Below are 24,526 nucleotides of genomic sequence, written 5' to 3' on the forward strand. Positions count from 1 at the left end.
TATGATCAATCAATCTATGACAAAAGAAGCAAAAATATAAAATAAAATGAGGAAAACCAGTCTCTTCAATAAGTGGTGCAGGGAAAGCTGGACAGCCACAAGTTAAAAAATGAAATTAGAACATTTTCTCACGCAATACACAAAAATAAACTCAAAATGGATTAAAGGCCTTAATGTAATACCAGAAACAATAAAATTTGTAAAAGAAAATATATGCAGAATACATAAATTGTAACAATATTTTTTTGATATATCTCTTAAGGCAAAGTAAACAAAAGCAAAAGTAAACAGAATGTACTTAATTAAACTTAAAAGCTTTTGCGCAACAAAGGAAACTATTGACAAAATGAAAAACCAACCTACTGAATGGGAGAAAATATTTGCAAATCATATGATGAATAGGGGTTACTATCCAAAATATATAAACAGCTTGTACAACTCAGTATCAAAATAACAAACAGCCCAGTTAAAAATGAGCAGAAGCCCTGAATAGACATTTTTCCAAAGAAGACATACAGATGGCCAACAGGCACATGAAAGTTGCTCAACAACACTAATCATGAGGGAAATACAAATCAGAATCACAGTGAGATATCACCTCATACTTGTCAGAATGGCTATCATCCAAAAGACCACAAATAGCAAATGTTGGCAATGATGTGGAGAAAAAGGAACACTTGTACACTATTGGAAGGAGTGTAAATTGGTGCAGGCATTATGGAAAATAGTAAGGCGGTTCTTCAAAAAACTGAAAATAGAACTAGTATCTGATCCAGAAATTCCACTCCTGGGAATATATGCAAAGAAAATGAAAACACTAATTCAAAAAGATACATGTACCCTAATATCCATAGCAGCATTATTTACAATAGTCAAGATAGTGGAGGCAACCTAACTGTCCATCAACAGATAAATGGATGAAGAAGATATGATGGATATACATGTAATACTATATATATATACACACATATATATACATACACATATACATATATATGTGGAATACTATACACATATATATGGAATACTACTCAGCCATAAAAAGAATAAAATTTTGCCATTTGCAACAACATGATGCACCTTGAGGGTATTATGCTTAGCAAAGTAATTTAGATAGATAAAGACACACACTGCATATTGTCCTTTATATCTAAATATAAAGGAATATAAAATCTAAAATGTAAAACAAATGAATGAATACAGAAAAACAGAAACAGATTCACACAGAGAGAGAACAAACTAGTGGTTACCAGTGGGGTGAAGGAAGGAAGGAGAGGCAAGATAGGACTAGGGGATTAAGAGGTACAAACTACTATGTTTAAAATAAATAAGTTATATATTATACAGAACAGGGAATATAAGCAATATTTTATAATAACTTTAAATGGAGTACAATGTATAAAATGTTAATCACTTTGTTATGCACATGAAACTAATATAATATTATGTAAATCAACTATATTTCAATAAAAATTAATTAATTACCAAATAATGAAATTAAGAAAAGGAATACTGGCTGATAGTTCATAAATATAGCTTGGGAAATGAAATCCAGTGCCATGAATTTCAGAAGACCAATAAGATGAATGTAAGGTAATCTACACTGAGATACATTGTAATCAAATTGCCAAAAGCCAAAGACAAAAAGACACTGTTGATATTTGAAACTTTCACCATAAACACTCTCAGTCTTGGAGTCTTTAATATTATTCATTTAAATTGAGAGATTATTTTAAAATTCAGATATTCTTTCAACTATGAAAAATTTTTCTTTTTTATCACACTTATCTGTATGGTGACTATATTATACGTTCATATAATTTATATTTTTTCATCTCTTTCACCATCAATCCTTTTATAAAAATAATTCTCATATTTTTAATTTTAAAAATGTTCATTTATTAGGTGAGTGGAGTATATCTTTCAGTATGCTAACATAACTTGGTTGGGTATTACACTTTTATGTCACAGAATTGTTCAAAATTCTCCATAAATTCCCAGATAGTTTTGGGATTACACTTTCAGAGAAATTGCCAACCCGTCTGACAATTCATCCTCTACAGGTAGTATTTTTTCCTTTTCTGGGTATGGGTGTGTCTCTCTTTTTATCTTTGCCTCCGAATATTTTGCCTGACTTTCTGTAGATGTTGCCCTGCTTTCATTATTACTCATAATGGTAATTATCAATTTTTTATATGGTAAAATTTTAAGTTGTTTCATGTGTTCAGCTTTGACAAAAATGATTTTCTGAGTATTTTCCTAATCTATTTGTAATAATCCAATTTTTAGCAACATCACTGTGAATTTTGACTATATTATCAGTCCTGTTAATATTTTCTGATATCCTTCACCATCAAAACTTTTATGCCATAAACCTGCATTTTTTTAATGTTCAATTTTCAACCTGCAGTTGAGTGGAGTGTACCTTTAATGTCCTAGTTTAGGCCCATCCAACACTGTGTGGATGTGGCCAAGTTGGTTGTTTTTTAAAACTGTGATGTCACAAAGTCCCTCATAATGCTGTCTGTGCTGTCCTGGTAACCTTCATGTACAGAGTGTTTCAGAACCATCATAGAGCAGTCTGATAATTCAGACTTCTCAAGTAATATATATTTTACCTTCTCTAGAGTTTTTGGATCTTACTTTATCTTTGACTTTCAAAAGTTCAATCAGATTATACATAGATATTGATATCTTTCCTTTATGATTACTCTGATATGTGGTTGTAATTTTTGTTTGACTTACATTTTCTGGAATTTTTTTTTCTTATTTTAAAAATGTGAAATTGTACTGGTCTTCCTCAGATATCTCCCTCCCATGTATGTGTTTGTTATTCTGTTGTCACTCCTTCCAAATTATTAATTTTGTATCTCTTTAATCACCATATATTTTATAGCACAATGTCTGAGTACTTTTTGTTTTCTTTTTAGGTTTTGTCCTTGAATTTATATCTATCGCTTATGTATACCTTTGATATCCTAGCCTAGGTCAAACCTAGCACTGTGAACATGTGGCTATCTTGACTGGCTTTTTTATTGTGAGATAAGAAACTCCCTCAAAATTCTAAGTCATCATGGCAACACTTGTGTACATAATATTTCAGAGCCAAATTAGACTAGTCTGATAATTTACCTTTTCCAGGTAATTTATTTTTTATCTTTTTGGATTTTGTGTGTTTCTAACTTTACCTTTGATCTTTTCAAGTTCTACTAGATTATGTCTAGATATTGGCTTCCTTTATTATTATATAGTGTGATAATTGTTTGATTTACATTTTCAGTTCTGGAATTTTTAAAAATGTAGTTGTAATGGTCTATTTTTTAGCAACCTTCTTTATATCTGTTTGTCATTCTATTATTGCTCCTTCTAAATCATTCATTTTTTTATCTCTTTAATCATATATTTTATACCATAATGTTTCTGTGCCTTGCTTTCTCTTTTCTTTTTTTGTTTTTATATTTTTACTTATACCATACATGTACCATATTTATATATATTTAATATCCTAGCCTAGGCCAATCCTAGTACTGTGAGCATGTGGATATCTTGGTTAGTATTTTCATTGTGATGTCAGTCCCTTAAAGTTCTAGATTGCTTTGGCAGCCTTCTTGTGCACAGTGTTATAGAGCCAACATAGATCAGTCTGATTATTCACCCTTTCCAGGTAATAGTTTTACCTTTCCTGGATTTTTTTTTTTTGATTTCTAACTTTATTCTTGTCCTTTGAAAGTTCTACAAAATTATTTGTAAATATTGGTTTCTTTCCTTTAATATTATTCTGATATATCATGTGATATTTGTTTGGTTTATATTTTTAGTTCTGGATGTTTTATTTTTCTATCTTTAAAATTCTAATTGTAATGATCTATTTTTCAGCACCCTCCGTTATTAGCCATTGTCACTCTATTATCACTCTTTGCAAATTATTCTCTTCTTATCCCTTTAATCACCATATATTTTGAACCATAATGTCTGTATACTTTATCCTCTCTTTGGTTATGTCATTGAATTTATATCTATCACTTGTATATATATTTAATATATTAGCCTCACAATAGTACTCATGATATCTAGTACTCTAGGTGTATGGCCAAACTGGTTGAATTTTTCAATGTAAGGTCATAGAGTCCCTCAAAATTCAAAGCCTCCCAGGTAAATTTCTGATGCAAAATGAGAGTGCTATCTCACATAAGTCTGACAATTCAGCCTTGGCAGGTCACACTTTTCTTCATTCCTGATTTTTGAAAGTGTGTCAGATGCATCTATATATTGCCATGTTCTAACTAGCCTTCTTCTGGTACATATTTATAATCTATTCTCACAACTTATACTTATTTATGAATTTAGGATCACCATACCTTTAAACCTATAATTACTAATTATACTAATATTATGTATTTTTAAATTTTAATATCATGTATATATCAATGTATATAAATATAAATTATATGTCTACATATATAGTTATTTAACTTTCATCTATTACTTGAGTGCAGTGTAACTTTAATATGCTAGTATGGACATTATCACCACTATGGACATGTTTCCACCTTGGTTGAACTTTATGTTAGATCACAAAGTCCATCAAAATTCTGTCTAAGTTGCCTTGGCATCCCTTGCATGTATAGTGGTTTAATGCCTGCTCAGACCAGTCTGCTAATTCACCTTCTGCAGTTATATTTGTTCCTTTTTGGATTTTTGCAGGAAACTTCTACTGGATTGTGTTTTAATATTTGTCTGATGATGATGGATGACAATATTTTTTTTAGCCACTTCTGTTTATGCCAACCTTTTTTTATCTCTCCTCATAATTCATCTTTTATATGGTCTATTTTCCCACAAGCATTTTATAACCTATTTTCTCTTTTTTTTAGAGTTACAAGTTTTATTTACAAGTTGAGTAGAGTATATCTTAAGTTAACTTGGTTGGGTTTAATATTTTCTGTCACATAGTTACCCAACATTTTGCACAGATTGCCTGAATAGCGTGTAGATGCATAGTGCTTTAGCAATAACTTACAGCAGTCTAATAATTCACCATTTACAGGTAAAAGATATACAAATACACACACTCTCACACACACATGCACACATGAGGGTGTTTGTGGTAATGTACAGCAATATATTGATGGTGAAATTTAAAATTCAACAGACAGACCAATGTCTTTTCATTATAAAATCACTTAAAACAACAATCCATATTTATTCAGCACTTTCTGATGCAATCATTAAGCCATTTTTGTAACTGTCAGATTGTCACGTTTTAAAATATTTGTAAGGCTTTCTGAGCGTATTGTGTGTGTGGTATGAGTGTGTGTATCTTTTATTCTTAGTGCCAAAACCCATCAATAAAAACTAAAAAGCTCTTATTTTTACATTTCAACAGGTTTATGGTCAAAGCAGAATATTAAAAAAAAAAGGCTGCTGAATTTGGGAGTAAATAAACCTTTCATTAAACAATTCAAATTCTATTTAGAAATACTAATGATAATATACATTAGTCTCTGCTTGGACACATATTGTACTATAATTTCTTTTGTACTGTAATTTTTTATTAAGGTATTTATTAATTCTTAGTAACAGTTGATCCATTTATTTTGAGAACATATCAAAGAAAATCCTTTTGAACTTTTCTGACAATATTATTGCATGAAAGAGTCTGAGTATCTAAATTTCTAATTTGGAGGAGAGATCTTTTCTTTGGTCTTAAAATCTCATATAAATAAACTACATTCCAATGTCCAGTCAGTTATGGCTTTTAATAGGGAATGCTGTATTTTAAGTACAGATCATTGCAGGTTTTGAGAAATGGAAGTCTAAAATTTTTGTCCTCAGCTTTTTCATTCATAACCAGGCAAATTAGCAGTTGCAAGAAATTGTCATCTCAAATTACTTAGACAAACTACCATATGACCCAGCAACCCCACTCCTGGGCATATACCCTGAGAAAACCATAATTCAAAAAAAGTCATGTACCACAATGTTCATTGCAGCACTATTTACAATAGCCAGGATATAGAAGCAACCTAAGTGTCCATCGACAGATGAATGGATAAAGAAGATGTGGCACATATATACAATGGAATATTACTTCACCATAAAAAGAAACGAAATTGAGTTATTTGTTGTGAGGTGGATGGGCCTAGATACTGTCATACAGAGTGAAGTAAGTCAGAAAGAGAAAAATACTGTATGCTAACACATATATATATATAGAATTTAAAAAAAGAAAAAAAAAAGCTTCTGAAGAACCTAGGAGCAGGACAGGAATTAAGACGCAGATGTAGAGAATGGACTTGAGGATATGGGGGGGGGAAGGGTAAGCTGGGACGAAGTGAGAGAGTGGCATGGACATATATACACTACCAAATGTAAAATAGATAGCTGGTGGGAAGCAGCCGCATAGCACAGGGAGATCAGCTCAGTGCTTTGTGATCACCTAGAGGGGTGGGATAGGGAGGGTGAGAGGGAGATGCAAGAGAGAGGAGATATGGAGATATATGTATATGTATAGCTGATTCACTTTGTTATAAAGCAGAAACTACCACACCATTGTGAAGCAATTATACTCCAATAAAGATGTTAAAAATATTATTTAGGCAACTTGTAAGGTAAGTTTCTAATTTTAGAAATTTACCAACCAAAGAGATAGTGAAGATTACTGGATTTGTAGAGAACATAAGATAAGAGAATATATTAAACATTTTTTAAAGATATGTTTTTGTTATTCTTCTCAAAACTTATTTTTGCATGAAAGCATGTTTAGAAAAATCTTGATTACTCTTGGGAGAATGACTTAAACATGGGTAATGTTTACAAAATTGAATAGAAATACCTCTCTCCACTTAATGGCTTTCTAAAAAACTATATCATGTTTATAGTCAGTGCTTTAACTATGAGAAAATATTTATTATTTGGAGGTATATTTTCTGTTAAGGAAAATACAGAACTTGGAGTAGCCTCCTCCCCTCCACTCACATATATTTTCATTCATGATAATTTCTTTTTTTTTTTTTTTAACATCTTTATTGGGGTATAATTGCTTTACAATGGTGTGTTAGTTTCTGCTTTATAACAAAGTGAATCAGTCATACATAAACATATGTTCCCATATGTCTTCCCTGTTGCGTCTCCCTCCCTCCCACCCTCCCCATCCCACCCCTCCAGGCTGTCACAAAGCACCGAGACAATATCCCTGTGCCATGCGGCTGCTTCCCACTAGCTATCTACCTTACTGCGTTTGTTAGTGTGTATATGCCCATGACTCTCTCTCGCCCTGTCACAGCTCACCCTTCCCCCTCCCCATAACTTCAAGTCCGTTCTCTAAGAGGTCTGCGTCTTTATTCCTGCTTTACCCCTAGGTTCTTCATGACATTTTTTTCTTAAATTCCATATATATGTGTTAGCATACGGCATTTGTCTTTTTCTTTCTGACTTACTTCACTCTGTATGACAGACTCTAGGTCTATCCACCTCATTACAAATAGCTCAATTTCGTTTCTTTTTATGGCTGAGTAATATTCCATTGTATATATGTGCCACATCTTCTTTATCCATTCATCCGATGACGGGCACTTAGGTTGTTTCCATCTCTGGGCTATTGTAAATAGAGCTGCAATGAACATTTTGGTACATGACTCTTTTTGAATTTTGGTTTTCTCAGGGTATATGCCCAGTAGTGGGATTGCTGGGTCATATGGTAGTTCTATTTGTAGTTTTTTAAGGAACCTCCATACTGTTCTCCATAGTGGCTGAACCAATTCACATTCCCACCAGCAGTGCAAGAGTGTTCCCTTTTCTCCACATCCTCTCCAGCATTTATTGTTTCTAGATTTTTTGATGATGGCCATTCTGACTGGTGTGAGATGATATCTCATTGTATTTTTGATTTGCATTTCTCTAATGATTAATGATGTTGAGCATTCTTTCATGTGTTTGTTGGCAGTCTGTATATCTTCTTTGGAGAAATGTCTATTTAGGTCTTCTGCCCATTTTTGGATTGGGTTGTTTGTTTTCTTGTTATTGAGCTGCATGGGCTGCTTGTAAATTTTGGAGATTAATCCTTTGTCGGTTGCTTCATTTGCAAATATTTTCTCCCATCATGGTACTTTCTTAAAATAATTATTTTCCAACTGTTTTCAATGTGATTTTAGATAACTTACAGTATAATGTGTCCAATAAGTTGGGAAATTGTGTTCACTATATATTTTTCTTGTATGTTTGAAAAAATCTGAAGAAAACACTACTTGTTTAATTTTGTTAACCTATTTATTTTCTAAATTTATCTAGTCAATGATTTGTTTTCTGGTATTACTAGGAACATCTTGTGGAAGTATTCTTCTTCCAGGTATATTTTAAATATCATTGCCTTAAAAAGGAGAGTTTTAAAATATTATCTTGTTACTTTTTTAACTAATGAAGATTCTCTTGTGATGTCCCCTTTTTCATGGTTGATATTAGTAATTTGTATCTTTTTTAAGAATGATCAGTATGACTAGAGGTTAATAAGTTTTGTTGATTTTTTTACAAACTCTTGATTTTGTTGATTTTCAGTATTGTTTTTCTGTTTTCTCTTTAAAGTATTTGTACCCTTTATTGTTTGCTTTTTTCCCTATAGTTTATGTTTTTTTTTTCTTTTTTAGTTTCTTAAGATGGAAGCCATATCACTGATTTGGATTTTCTTTTCTATTTTAGGCATTTATGGGTATAAATTTACTTTTATGTTTTTAACTACATCCAGCATATTTTGATATCCTATCATTTCATTCATTTCAAAACATTTATATTTATATTAAAACCTAAACTGTACATTTTTTGATATGGGATTTTCGAGACTCTGTAGAGAGGAGGGCAGCCTGAGACACATATCAGGAAAGTCACACTAACAGAGAGATTATTCTTCTAACTGAAAATTTTTAATGAATAACATTTTACAATCCTGGGTAAGTCCATTAGTTATAGCTCACTTTTTATGAACATATATAATGAAATGTAAGAGACTTATTTTAAAAAGGTATGAACCCCAGTCATTTATTATCAATATTTACATCTGCTTCATAAGTTCTGAGTGCAAAAACTCCTAATAAAGTATTGATATAGACAGAAACTTCAATTGATTAAAGCACAATTTGATATATTAAAAGTGTAGTACCATTGAATCCTATCCCTGAGCCTAAATCCATTAGTTAAACGTATCCTTATACATATATTCTAAAGACTTTACTATGCACATGCAAAATACACATACCTAATATTCACAATATATAGCATCATTAAAGATTTAGATGTGATTTTTAAATATAGAGACAGTATGATGCTATAAAAATATTAAACATATTTAACTTATTTTTGTTATTGATGTCTATATATATGAGTACATGTTAATTTCTTTTATATAATCACATATTCAATATTCCATTGAATGGATTAATATATCACAAATATGTAAGCATCTTTTTAATTTATGGTTATGGTTTTGGTCTTAAATTGTTTATTAATGGGACAGTTCTGTTATGAGGATCCTGAAAAATGTTCCCTGATAGATATAGGCATGTGTTTCTCTTAGAAATTTGACTCTGGAGTAAAGGGTGTGTACAATTTATCAATGATATATATTGACAAATGCTCCAAAAGCTGCTTCTAACAATTGACATTTGCATTAGTAGCATGCCCATCCCCCACATCCTAGTCCAATGCTAATTAAAGTGTGGTTCATTGACCAGTACAGTTCCAAGAATTGTTTGGTACAGGTCAGCAGCAAAATAAATACACTAATTGAGAGTAAGAATTGTCCTAGTCCAAACTTATTGTGGTTAAACTTTTTAATATTTGCTAATATTATGAAAATGGTAATATTATGGATAGTTTATTTGTGTTTTCATAAGTATTAGAGAAACTGAATTAATTTTTTCTCTTGGTCATTCACATTTTCTCTTTTGTTTACATAAGGCATTTATTTTCCTGCTGCATTGTTGTATTGATTTCTTTTTTTATCTATATCATTCTTTATTTATTGTCCAAGATGCCAGGATAAAGCATAACATGAGGTCATAATTTCAGTTTTTCTTTTTTTTAAAATTTTTATTGGAGTATAGTTGATTTACAATGTTTTGTTAGTTTCTCCTGTACAGCAAAGTGAATTGGTTATATATATATATCCACTTGTTTAGATTCTTTTCCCATGTAGGTCATTACAGAGTATTGAGAAGAGTTCCCTGTTGTCTACAGTAGGTCCTTATTAGATATCTATTATATATATAGTAGTGCGTATTTGCCTCTATTGAGATTTCTTACATTTTCAACCACTCATCTAATTTCACCAGCACTCGTAAATATGATTCACTTCTGTCTGAGAAACCCAATCCCTCTATTTTTTTTAACATCTTTATTGGAGTATAGTTGCTTTACAATGGTGTGTTAGTTTGGGCTGTGTAAAAAAGTGGATCAGCTATATGTATACATTTATCCTCATATCCCCTTCCTCTTGCATCTCCCTCCCACCCTCCCTATCCCAGCCCTCTAGGTTGTCACAAAGCACCGAACTGATCTCCCTGTGCTATGTGGCTGCTTCCCACCAGCTATCTATTTTACATTGGGTAGTATATATAAGTCCATGCCATTCTCTCTCTTCGTCCCACCTTCCCCTTCCCCCCACCATGTCCTCAACTGCATTCTCTACGTCTGCATTTTCATTCCTGTCCTGCCCCTAGGTTCTTCATAACCTTTTTTTTTTTTTAGATTCTATATATATGTGTTAGCATATGTTATTTGTTTATCTCTTTCTGACTTACTTCACTCTGTATGACAGACTCTAGGTCCATCCACCTCACTACAAATAGCTCAGATTTGTTTCTTTTTATGGCTGAGTAATATTCCATTGTATATATGGGCTACATATTCTTTATCCATTCAAACCACCACTGGTTTGGTGGTGTTGAATTCTCTTACCTTTTGCTTGTCTGTAAAGGTTTTAATTTCTCCATCAAATCTGATTGAGATGCTTGCTGGCTAGAGTAATCTTGGTTGTAGGTTTTTCCCTTTCATCACTTTAAATATGCCCTGCCACTCCCTTCTGCTTTGCAGAGTTTCTGCTGAAAGATCAGCTGCTAACCTTATGGGCATTCCCTTGTATGTTATTTGTTGTTTTTCCCTTGCTGCTTTTAATATTTTTTCTTTGTATTTAATTTTTGATAGTTCGAGTAATATGTATCTTGGCGTGTTTCTCCTTGGATTTATCCTGTATGGGGCTCCACAGACTTGATTGACTATTTCCTTATCCATATTAGGGAAGTTTTCAACTGTAATCTCTTTAGATATTTTCCCAGTCCCTTTCTTTTTCTCTTCTTCTTCTGGGACCCCTATAATTCGAATGTTGGTTCATTTAATGTTGTCCTAGAAATCTCTGAGATTGTCCTCAATTCTTTTCATTCTTTTTTCTTTATTCTGCTCTGCAGTAGTTATTTCCACTATTTTATCTTCCAGGTCACTTATCCATTCTTCTGCCTCAGTTATTCTGCTATTGATTCCTTCTAGAGAATTTTTAATTCCATTTATCATTTGTTTATTTAATGTTTAATTTCATCATTGTTTGTTTGCTTTTTATTTCTTCTAGGTCCTTGTTAAACATTTCTTGTATTTTCTCCATTCTATTTCCAAGATTTTGGATCATCTTTACTCTCATTACTCTGAATTCTTTTTCAGGTAGACTGCTTATTTCCTCTTCATTTATTTTGTCTGTTGGGTTTTTACCTTGCTCCTTCATCTGCTGTGTATTTCTCTGTCTACTCGTTTTGCTTAACTTACTGTGCTTGGGGTCTTCTTTTTGCAGGCTGCAGGTTTGTAGTTCCTGTTGTTTATGGTGTCTGCCTCCAGTAGGTTAGATTGGTTCAGTGGGTTGTGTAGGCTTCCTGGTAGAGGGGGCTGGTGCCTGTGTTCTAGTGCATGAGGCTGGATCTTTTCTTTCTGGTGGGCAGGACCGCATCCATTAGTGTGTTTTCAGGTGTCTGTGACCTTATTATGATTTTAGGCAGCCTCTCTGCTAATGGGTGGTGTTGTGTTCCTGTCTTGCTAGTTGTTTGGCATAGGGTGTCCAGCACTGTAGCTTGCTGGCTGTTGAGTGGAGCTGGGTCTTAGCGTTGAGATGGAGATCTCTGGAAGAGCTCTCGTCGATTGGTATTATGAAGGGCTGGGAGGTCTCTGGTGGACCAATGCCCTGAACTCGGCTCTCCCACCTTAGAGACTCAGGCCTGACACCTGGCCAGAGCACCAAGACCCTGTCAGCCACATGGCTTGGTAGAAAAGGGAGAAAGAACAGAAAGAAAGAAAATAAATAAAATAGTTATTAAAATAAAAAATTTAAAAAATATTATTCAATTAAAAAATAAATGTAATAAAAAGAGAGCAACCAAACCACTAAACAAATCCACCAATGATAACATGTGCTAAAAACTATACTAAGATAAACATAAAAATCAGAAACTAGTCAGTCGCATACAGCAAACCCAAATTCTACAGTGGTTCCCAAAGTGCACGGACTCAGTTTTGGCATGATTCGTTGTCTATTCAGGTGTTCCACAGATGCAGGGTACATCAAGCTGATTGTGGGGATTTAATCCACTGCTCCTGAGGCTTCATGGAGAAATTTCCCTTTCTCTTCTTTTTTCACACAGCTCCTAGGGTTCAGCTTTGAATTTGGTCCTGTCTCTGCATGAAGGTCACCCTCTGGTGTCTGTTCTTTGCCCAGACAGGAGGGGGTTAAAGGAGCGACTGATTAAGGGGCTCTGGCTCACTCAGACTGGGGGGATGGAGAGGTACGGAATGCTGGGCCAGCCTGTGGCGGCAGATGCTCCCACGATGTTGCAACAGCCTGAGGTGTGCTGTGTTTTCTGGAGAAGTTGTCCCTGGATCGCAGTATGCTGGCAGTGGCAGGCTGCACAGGCTCCCAGGAGGGTAAGTGTGGATAGTGATCTGCGCTTGCACACAGGATTCTTCGTGGCTGCAGCAGCAGTGTTAGCATTTGACGCCTGTCTCTGGTGTTCGTGCTGATAACCGTGACTCGTGCCTGTCTCTGAAGCTCATTTTGGTGGTGCTCTGAATCTCCTCTCCTCACACACCCTAAAACATTGGTCTCTTGCCTCTTAGGCAGTTCCAAATGCTTTCCCTGGACTTCCTTCTGGTTAGCTGTGGTGCACTAGCCCCCTTTCAGGTTGTGTTCATGCAGCCAACCCCAGTCTTCTCCCTGGGATCTGACCTCCAAAGCCCAAGTCTCAACTCCCAACTGCCCCCACCCCCATCCCCCGCCCCACCAGGTGAGCAGACAAGCCTCTCAGACTGGCGAGTGCTGGTTGGCACTGATCTTCTGTGCGAGAATCTCTCCACTTTGCTCTCTGCACCCCAGTTGCTGGGCTTTCCTCTGTGGCTCTGAAGCTTCCCACTCACCCAAACCCCAGTGAAAAGGTTTCCTAGTGTGTGGAAACTTTTCCTCCTTCACAGCTCCCTTCCAGAGGTGCAGGTCCCATCCCTATTATTTTATTTCTGTTTTTCCCTTTTTCTTTTGCCTTACCCAGGTATGTGGGGCGTTTCGTGCCTTTTGGGAAGTCTGAGGTCTTCTGCCAGCGTTCAGTAAGTGTTCTGTAGGAGTTGTTCCACATGTAGATATATTTTTGATGTATTTGTTGGGAGGAAGTGATCTCCATGTCTTACTCCTCTGTCATCTTGAAGGCACTCCTGTATTGATTTTTAAGTGCCTTTTTATGTTCAATAGAATATGCTTTTGCTGTATTTTATTGTTTTATTTTTTCTGCTTGTCATTTGAATTATTAGCCATAAAACATAATTTTTAGTTCTTGGAGCATGACACACCCTACTAGGCAATGAAAATACAGCAATGAACAAACAAATTCTTGAAATTAAGGAACTTACATCCTAATGTGTGTGTGTGTGTGTGTGTGTGTGTGTGTGTGTATTAGGAAGCATAGCGATAGACCCTAACTGTGTCACTGAAGTAAATAAAATAGTAAAGAAAAGAGCAAAGTGATAGAGTGAAGAGTTTATTTAGTTAGGTCAGGCAGAGAAGTCATCTTTTAGGAGATATTTGAGTTAAGATGATGTTTGAAGTGAATGATAAGAGGAGGAAAGTACAGGAGACTTGGAAATAGGAGATTTGCAAATGGATGAACTAGCAAATGGTAAGGCTTTGAAGAATAATTGCACAAGACATGGCCAAACAACAGATGGACCAATGTAGCAGTAACATAATAGAAACATGACTGGTAGATGAGACAATTGAGGTTGAAAGGGATTGTGTCCTAAAGGATTTAAAAGGTCAAAAAGAATTAGATAAAATGTCTTTTCATAGATAAAAATAATCAAGCATTGGTAATTTCATACAGTTTTACTTAATAGTTTTATTTTATTCTAATTGCAGTGGGAACCCACTCAACAGTATTAAGGACAAGAGTATGAGTTTATTGATGCTTTATCAACTTTTTGACTGTTATTTATCATTTTTTAAACATTTTTATTGAGATATAATTGATATATAACATTATGTATCATTTGGGTGATCAACATGTTGATTTGATACATTTGTATATTGCAATATAATTGCCACAGTGATGTTAGCTAACACCTCTAACATGTCATGTAATTATCATTTTTTTGTGGTGGGAACAAGTAAGATATAGTCTCTTAGGAACTATGGAGTTTATAATACAGTATTGCCTATATCACTATGCTGTGCATTAGACTCCAGGGTTTATTTATCTAGTAGTTCCAAGTTTGTACCCTTAAACAACAGATCCCCAATTCCTCCACCCCCAGCCTCTGGTAACAAATATTGTACTCTGTTTTTACAAGTTCAGCTTAAGTTTCCACATATAAGTGAGACCATATAGTATTTGTCTTTCTCTGTCTGACTTGTCTCACATAGCATCTTTAGAGTCAAAGTGAGTATCTGGTAAGCAGCATACAATGTGCTCTTGCTTTAAAAAATAAATCCAGCCAGCCATTCTGTGGCTTTTGATTGTTAAATTATACCCATTTACACTAAGAGAAATTATTGATATGTAAGGACTTACCAATGCCATCAATTGCTTTCTGGATGTTTTGTATCCATTGTTTCTTTTTCCTTCTGTTTCTGCCCACCTCTGTAAAATGGTGATTTTCATATTAGTATGCTCTGTTTCCCTTTTCTTTATCATTTGTTCATTTACTCTAAGATCTTGCTTTGTAGTTACCATGAGGCTTACATAAAATATTTCATAGAGAAAACAATTTCAAGGTGATAGCAACTTAATCTTGATCACTTACACAAACTTCATTCTTTCACTCCCTGTCTTTTATTTTTGATGTCACAATTTACCTCCTTTTATATTGTATATTTGTTAACAAATTATAGTAGCTATAATTATTTTTAATAGTCTTCTCCTTTAACTTTTATATTATAGTTAAGTGGTTAACACACAATCCTATTAAAAGTTGCAGTTTTCTAAGTGTGACTGTATATTTAACTTTACCAATGTTTTATATACTTTCAAGTGTTTTCATGTCACTGAGTAGTGCCATTTTGTTTAAGCTTATAGAAATCCTTTTAGCATTTCTTCAAAGGCAGGTCTTGTAGTAATAAATGCTGTCAGATTTTTGGCAAGAAAAGTCTTCATTTTTCCTTCAGATCTGAAGGATAACTTTACTAGATAGAATATTCTTGGTTTTCAAATTTTTCATTCAACACTTTAAATATGTTATTACACTCTCCCCTGGCCTGTAGTGTTTCTGCTGAGAAATCTGCTGATTGCCTAATGGAGGTTTCTTTTTAAAGAGTTACAATTTCCCCCCACTTGGCTCCTTTTAGGATTCTCTATCTTTGATTTTTCACAGTTTCATCTAATGTGTCTTGGAGACTGTACTATTGCACTGAGATAATAGAATTATCTATTGACTTTGTCAACTTGGACTTTCAAGTCTCACTCCAGGTTTGGGAAGTTCTCAGCTATTATTTCTTTAAATAAAGTTTCTGCCCCTTTCTCCCTCTCTTCTCCTTTTGGGATCCTGATTACTCTAATTATTGTCTCTTGATGGAATCACATAAATCACTTAGTCTTTTATTGTTGTTCTTTCCCCATTCATTTCTGTTGTTGCTCAACTTTGACTGGGTTGTTTCAAAATTCCTGTCCTTTAGCTCACTTCCATTCTTTCAATTCTTTCTTCCATTTGCTTTACTCTGATACAGATGCTCTCTATTACATTTCTCATTTAATTCATTGAATTCTTCAGCTCCACAATTTCTGTTTGGTTCTTATTACATTTTCTATGACTTCAGTAAATATTTTGTTTATGTATTTTTTTCCTGATTTCATTGAATTGTTTCTCTGAGTTTTCTTGTAGCTCACTGGGTTTCTTCAAAACAGCTATTTTGAATTCTTTATAAGCTAAATTGCAAAAATCTGCCATTGAGATCAGTTATTGGAGATTTATTGTTATCTTTCGGTGATGATATGTGTCCTTTATTTTCTTGTTCCTGAGAAACCTCTCTTATTTCCCAGAAGGTGGTGTTATAGCTCAAGTTTGTGGTTTCTCCCTTGCCCACAATCCTGGTCTGTTTTTCTGATAGCACTTTTTACCAGACTTGTTTTCACCATTGCACTTGGGAGCATGTGGCCAGAGTGGGAAGAGGTGTGAGTTTAGCATTTGCACTATTAGGGATGCCTGCAAACCTGTTGAGGAGATCTTCAGGACAGGTACTCCCAGAGTCTCCTGGGTGGACCTCCTGTTAAAGTCCTGAGCACAGTCAGCAGGAACTATGTCACTTTAATGCACTTTGATATTCACTGACTTTTTCCCAATCTTCTTCCTCCTCCCAACCATGGAGCTTCTGCCTTAGTACTCTGAGTTCTGCTGGAAAGAAATGTGTTTCTCCAGCAGCATCCTGCACTAGTGGGATAGCTGAGCAATGTGTGCTCTCCTTTCTTCTCACAGAAGAGGTTAAAGTTGCCAGATATTTCAGCCCTGTGCAGTGTTGCCTTGGGGGATGGTGACACTGGGAAAATTCCTGATGCCATCTCCACTGTGACCAAACAGGATTTTTTTTGTTTTTTGCTCCAGTGACATGTTGGAATTTCCACCCCAGGAAACCTGGACTTTTGCAAAATCTCTCTCATCTGTAGGTATCTGACCAGGTCAGCACTCTCCATGGTTTGTTTGTTTGTTTGTTTTTTTTGACTGTGGTGAGAGGGGTTGAGGCAGGTTTGCTGGCTCTTCTAGTTCCACAGCCCATACCGATATCTGTCTACCTCCTACCAGATGCACAGGTGGGTGAGACTCCTTCCATATCCCTTGGTATACTGTGCTGGATCCCACAACTCCCACAAAGGTGTTTTTGTCCGTGGATGGATGTTTAATTCATTGTTTAAAAAGGGAGACAAAAAGGAAGAATGTTTTATACCACAATGATGCTGACATCACCTCTTATTTGAATGTTTTGTAGAAAATAGGTCATAAGAAGCCAAGAGTAGGAGTGGTATAGCAATTCAATACTTGTTACAGTATTGACATGCTGGCTTAAACTAAGAATGTAGAATGGAAATGATGAGAATAGGTCAGACTTAGATTAACAAGAATGTTCTTACTTTACATGTGTTATGTGAAAGAAAGTGAGAAGTCAAAGATGATGCCAAGTACTTGGCCTGAGAAATAGGAGAAAACCCTGGGGACATTTTCTGAGTTTCAGAATATTCCAAGAAGAGAAAGTCTGGGGACAAAATCAAGCGTTCACTTGATATATTACATTTGAAAGGACTATTAGACATTCAAGTGATGATATGAAGAAGGTTTATGCATATACACATTGCATTTCAGGGTTGGAGTAGTAGATTTGAGGATCATCAGTCTGTCAATGATATTCAATGTTATGAGTGTAAACTACATCACATATGGAAAAAATATAGACAAAGAAAGGAGTCCAAAAGAGCATCCTGTAACACTTGGGTATATAGAGTCCCAGTGGAGGTCTTGGAGCCAGGAAAGAAGATTGAGTTACAACAGTTATTAAGGTAAAAGTAAATAGAATTGAAGCATTTTTGAGCAATTAAAAGGAATATACTACTGATATATGCTATAATATGGTTGAATCCAAAAACCGGATTGTAAAGGCAAAGACACAAGGTACAAAAGACCCTCTTATACTGTTTGATAATATTTTTATTTAATGTCCAGGAAATGCAAGTTTATAGAGGAAAAATAAATAAATTAGTTTTGCCTGGGTGTGGAAACAGGATTACCTGCAAATGAGCATGAGGAAGCTCTTTCGGGTGATGGAAATGTTCTTAGCCTGGGTTGTTGTGATGGCTGTACAGCACTGTAAATTAACTAAAAATCATTAAATTGTATGCATAGACTATGTGAATTTTATAGTATATAAATTATTCTTCAAAAAGCTATTAAGAAAATAAGGAAACCCTGTAAATATGGTATTATTGAAGACTAGAGAATTATATTTTTCCAAAAATAATTTGCAGTCAATAGTGCCAAAGGTCAAAAAATGATGGCACTGGGTAAGGCAAAGTGAGGTTTGAGATGACTCTGATAAGAATAATCAAAAGATATATTTCTCTTCTTTAACAAAATGGTGGCTGTTTCCTCACAGTCCCTATAATTTGAACCTTATCTTGGTACTCTCATAACAGTAGAATAGATGAACCTTGGACATTTTTATGAGTTCTATAAATATTAGGATTTCAATTTTTATTGATTTGAGTTTATAGATTAATTTGGAAAGGAATTATGTCTTTAAAATATTTATTTTTCTCACACAGTAATATGCAAAAAGGCAGCTACAGGATGAATTTTCTGGCTACTGACCATGTAGCTGCAATACCTCTAAATAATTAAAAATCAACTATGAATTACAAAGAAAATTTAACAGCACCCAAGTAGATACATTCAAAAAGATAATGATTTTACTGCTTTAAATTCAGAAGAGGATCTTGACACGCCAAACTCCAAAGATAAATTTGCTGAACTTCTAGAGAAAACAAGTTGGTTGGAAAATGCTCAGGAGCCTGCTGCATCCTCAAACAATAATAGTCAACTTATCATGACATCAGTCATCACTCAAGGTTTTATGTGCCTCTGGAGGAGAAACACTATGTGAATCTGTTTGAGGAAGGTACACAAGCAAAATTCTATCTAGACTTCATGCAAAGAACTGGTGCCAACCTAGAAATAACTTTTGTCAAAAACCAATGCCTCTACATTATAGTCTCTGGTAAGCCAGAATCTGTCACGAAAGCTCAGAAGGAGATTTTTGCATGTTTTAAGAAACAAGTTTTAACTACAGCTTCCATTCCCAAAGAACATCTTTACTTTGCTAGTCTTGCTAGGCAAGACTGGTGAAAAACTGCAAGACCTAGAACAAAAAGCTGCAACCAACATTCAGACCTTATGCCCAGTTAACCACAGCACCTGGATCAATACTATTGGCACCAAAGAGATCATGAAAAAGGCTCCACATGAAGTCTTACTTATGTCTACTGAACAAGACAAGTGTGCTGAAGAAAGGTTAGATGTGGGAAAAGCATTTCATCCTTTCATTGCTGGACCATCCAATAAAACTTTTGACAGAATCCTACAGGGAATGGAGGACCACATCCACATCTCACCATCTAGTGCCAATCAGATACAAATAAGCTTTCCTGGAAAAAAGCAACAACTAGATCAGGATCAGGCTTGTGTAAAGAAGATTTTTGACAATACTACAGAGAAAACCACATCCATAGATGTGGAGAGGAAGTTGCAGCACAAATGTACATAGGTCCCCAAAATAATTCCGTCCAGGAGATCCTGGAAAGAACTGGAGTTTCAATAGAGATCTCACCCTCACAGAGCATGTCAGATTCTGTGACATATTATTGTAAGCCTGAAAGTTTAAGGAAGGCATTTACTGAAGCCTACTCAAATACCAAAGTTTACACTCTTTCCTCTATCTCTGTACCTTCCTGGCTTCACAGATTTGTTATTGGTAAGAAAGGTTATAATATATCTACAATTACTTAGAACTTGCCAAAAGTTCACATACATTTTACTGGAGAAGATAAAATTACAATAGAAGCGCTGACAGAAGATGTTAATTATGCTAAAGAACAAATTGAGGTCATAGTAAAAGATCTTATTAACAGGATGGATTATGCAGAGATTAATGTTGACTATAAGTTTCACAAACTCCTGACAAGGAAGAAAGGTGTTATCATAAATGGGATTAAAGAAAGGAATAAAGTTTCTGTGCTAATCTCACCTGAAAATGCAAAGAATAACTAGATCAGCATTGAGAGGGAATCTCATGGTGCCCAACAGGCCAAGAAAGAACTTCTTGAACTTGCTTCTCATTTAGAAAATGAGCACAATGACTTAATCATTGAGCAAAGATTTCACCACGCAATCATTGGGCAGAAAGGTGAATGGATACATGACATCCGTAAGAAGTTTCCAGAGGTTCTAATTACTTTTCCTGACCCAGCACAAAAAAAAAGTGACATTGTCCAAATTAGAGGACCAAGAAATGAATTAGAAAAATGCACGTAATATTTGGAGAATGTGGTGACAGACATTGTAGAAAGGACCTATTCCATAACTATTCTCATCTTCAAAAGGCTTCACAAAAATATCATTGGAAAAAGAGGTGCAAACATCAAAGAAATCTGTGCAGCAAGCAACACCAAAATTAATCTTTCATTAGCAAATAGCGACTCAGAAAATATTGTCATCAGTGGAAAGCCAGCAAACTGTGAAGTGGCTCGTGATTTGATTCTTTCAATTCAGAAAGATATAGCCAATATTTCAGAACTAGAAATTTCTATTCCTTCCAATCTACACAAATCCTTTATTGACTCTAAAGACGGTTTGATTGGTGCAGTCACGGAAGAATGTGGAAATATCCATATCCACTTTCCAAAAAACAACTCGGGACTTCAAAGAGTCGTTATTAGGGGACCTGACCAAAATGTGGAGGTGGCCAAGAAAAAGCTGCTGCAACTAGTAGAAGAGCAAACCAAGAGTTATTCTGTGGTCCTCCATTTCAAGCCAGAGTATCATAAATTCCTCATGAGTAAAAATGGAGGCAATGTTCCCAAAGTCTGTGAAGAGACTAGAGCATGTATCATTTTCCCTATCCCTGAGGACAAGGATCAAGACTTGTTAACTATTATAGGGACAGAGAAGTCTGTCAAAGATGCACAAAAGAAACTAGACGGTTTAATTACAAATCTAGATAATGTGGTAGAGGACAACATACTGATAAATCCCATGTATGACCAGCACTTTTTTATGCAAAGGGGCCAGGTGTTACAGGAGATGACTGAGGAGTATGGTGGTGTGATTATTAACTTTTCATGTTCAGGAAAACAGAGTAACAAAGTCACAATCAAAGGAGCAGAGCCTGTGTAGAAGCAGTCAATAAACATATTCAAGAGGTTAATGGGGATTTGGACAATGAAGTAGCAACAGAATGTGTCATTCCCCAGAAGTTCCCTCAGTTTTTCATGGGATCAATATGTTCTCGGATCAGACAAATCACTAGAGATTATAGCGTTCAAATCAAATTCCCAGAGAAAGAGGAGATTTCACTTACCAATAAACAGCCAGCTGTTCTAGAAAATAAGGAAAGGGAAAAGAGCACTACAGGAGCTGCTTCTATTTCCCCAACAAAATGTGACACCATATTTATCTCAGGCCAAAAGGAAAAGTGTGAAGCAGCCATGGAAGCCCTTAAGGCTTTAATTCCTGTCACTGCTGAAGTAGATGTGCCCTTTGATCTACATCGTTACATCATTGGTCAGAAAGGAAGTAGGATACACAAGATAATGGATGAGTTTGAAGTTAATATACAGGTATCAGCACTTGAATTAGAGTCTGATATCATTTCCATCACTGGCCTTGCTGCAAATGTAGAACAAGCCAAGGCTAGATTACAAGAACAAGTCAAAGCTTTACAAACTGAAATAGATGATCAATCATTAAGAAATTTCAGACTCAAGTTCACATTAGACCCCAAATAGTACCGCAAGATCATTGGTCAGAAGGGGTTAGTTATTGCTCAAATTGGTTTAGAGCATAAAGTTACTATCCATTTTCCAAGTAAAGGGAGCAATGAGATACAAGACGAAATCACAAACATTGGATATAAAAATAACACCATAGCCGCTCGGGATACAATAATGGAAATGGTGCAAAAGTTTGAAAAAACAGTTACTAAGCAAATTTCACTAAACTATCGTGTTCATGGCCACATTATTTGATCCCGTGGAAAAGCCATTCATAAAATCATGTATCAATTTCAGGTTGACATCTCTTTCCCTCCTAGAGGAGTCCAAGATGCAAACATCGTCACTGTGACTGGACTCCCTAATAAAGTCACAAAAGCAATTAATCACATCCTCAGTCTTGAGGAATATTTTCTGGCTGTTGTTCCAAAGCATGAGTTACAGAAGGAGCATATGAAGAAGGTCACTCTGTGTGATTTAGTCTATATTCCATCCAAGAGTTTTGCAGAAAAAGATGTTCCCTGTACTGCAAACACCATTCAAAAGATCCCTGACATGAACAGCTCTGAATATTTTCCAAGCTTGGATCCTCAAGTGGACTCTAAGACTCACCCTTGGAGATGCAAATAATGACCAAAACCCAGAAATTTTTTTCCAGCAAGCTTACTGAAAGATGTCAAAAATTATCTCTAAACAGACCCAACTTCTGGATCATTTGTACATTTCTTATACTTTGACTCCAATACATCTCTCCTAAAATCCTCCAAAATACGTTATAGTGAAAGTGAAGTGCTCAATTCTGTGTGAGTCCAGTAATTACCAATGTAGTGTCTAATTTCCACTCAGGACCTGCCTTTGAAATTTCATTTATGGGACAAACTTTCCATTGTTTTAAAGTTTTAAAAGTATTTCATTAAAATTTTAAACAACTACCACATGCTTCCTGAATTTCATGATCTGCTTAGCATGTCATTGTTCACTTAACTTTCATTATGAGAACTCAATAATGTGGCAAGGAGATTACATCTGTGTCATCGTCCCAAGGCATAAAGTTTGACTTCACAAAAGCTAAAACTGATTGTTTTAGTTTTTAGCACTGATTAGTGCTAAAAAAATAGCACTGATTATGCTATTTTTACCCTTTTTTCATGTATTCTTATTTGCATTACTCCTGATCTTCTCTTTTGTAGAGTGCAAACAGATTCTTTGCCAACAACCAAAATGTTCATTTAATGTGGCTTATAGAATAGAAAGAAAAATAAACTTTGGATATCATGATTAGGTGCTGGCTGTGACATTGGAGTGATTGCATATCAAAATTAACATAGCAGTGATGTTAGAAGGGATATGAAAGGCCAAGGAATGTAAAAAATATTATCAGTTTACTTAGAATTGCTTTGGTTTTTCAGATGATGTTTCTAATTGCAATTTGGTAAATTAAGATTTCCATGATTTTTTTTTTTTCATTCCCCAGACATACTTTACAAAAGGCTTCCTTGGGAAAAAATGTCAAACCCAAGAGACTGTATTTTCATCTATTTTCCAGTGATCTATTAAGTCTGGTAAAACCTTAGGGTAATGGTAACAAGTGTTATTTTAGTGAATTCTGTGGGTCACCAATAAGATCCTCCCTGTATGATAGAAGCACTTACTACTCATTCAGAGGCTGCTGTAAACAGCTGATGTCTAGTGTTTACATCTACTCACCACCAGCATTTTCCTCATCTGAAGTGAGTCACCTTGCCCAAGGCATGTCTCCTTCCCAGGGGTAGCATCAATCCAATGAGTAGTCAACCCAGCCCTGTTTCCTCATTTTAGGACAACTCTGCTTGGCCATCTTAAGTGTAGCGCTCACTGTGAGCTCAGATGTCTCCATTGTTGGGACTACATCAACATTAAACTTTCTGCCCAATTCTGCTTTGTTCATTCCCCAACAGGTGTTCATCTAAGATGATTTTCCAGTAAACTTTCTATATCCAAATGCTCTCTGGGTCTGATGAAGCTATAGTTAGATGAATTAATCTGAAAAACACCCTTATATGGGATATGAGGGTTTGTCAAGGGAGGGGAAATGGAGACAGACCTTAATATTAATGATGATGACCAAATTTTAAGGAGTGGCTCACTTTCTTTTAAATAGTCTCAAGCTTCTGTATACATGCATATAGCCTTTCCAAAACACTGCAAATGTCTAGTGTTACTGAATATTTGATATCTCTTAATTTTGTTTTGTTTTGTTTTTGCTTTGGCATTTAGAATTAAAGGCTTTGCATGACAATGTGAAAATTCTGATACCATCACTTGCTTCATCATGCCAAGCTGCTCTTCTTACAAAGGTGGGCCTGGATAGCAGGTTGGGGAGGAAGGATGCTTGGGTCAAGGTAACGGACATACACACCTAGGTTAAGATATATGTATATGCAATTCAACTAAGCTTTACCAAATTTTCTTTGTACAAGAAGTATATGAGTTCCTGGTGGTCCACATCTTCATCA

The 24,526-nt window shown here is 35.1% G+C and overlaps 1 protein-coding gene across 1 annotated transcript; it reads left to right on the top strand.

Annotated features, from left to right (window-relative positions):
- Positions 1 to 12,801: 12,801 nt before the first annotated feature.
- LOC115846753 (vigilin-like) lies at positions 12,802 to 22,899 on the top strand. The gene is given in 6 exon segments (XM_070044664.1): positions 12,802 to 12,948; positions 18,920 to 19,109; positions 19,112 to 19,362; positions 19,364 to 19,796; positions 19,799 to 21,424; positions 21,427 to 22,899. Coding segments are annotated over 6 exon segments (3,882 nt in total). The 3' UTR covers positions 22,662 to 22,899.
- The last annotated feature ends 1,627 nt before the right edge of the window (positions 22,900 to 24,526 follow it).

This window comes from Globicephala melas, chromosome X (assembly GCF_963455315.2).
Source record: "Globicephala melas chromosome X, mGloMel1.2, whole genome shotgun sequence".
NCBI classification, from domain to species: Eukaryota; Metazoa; Chordata; class Mammalia; order Artiodactyla; family Delphinidae; genus Globicephala; species Globicephala melas.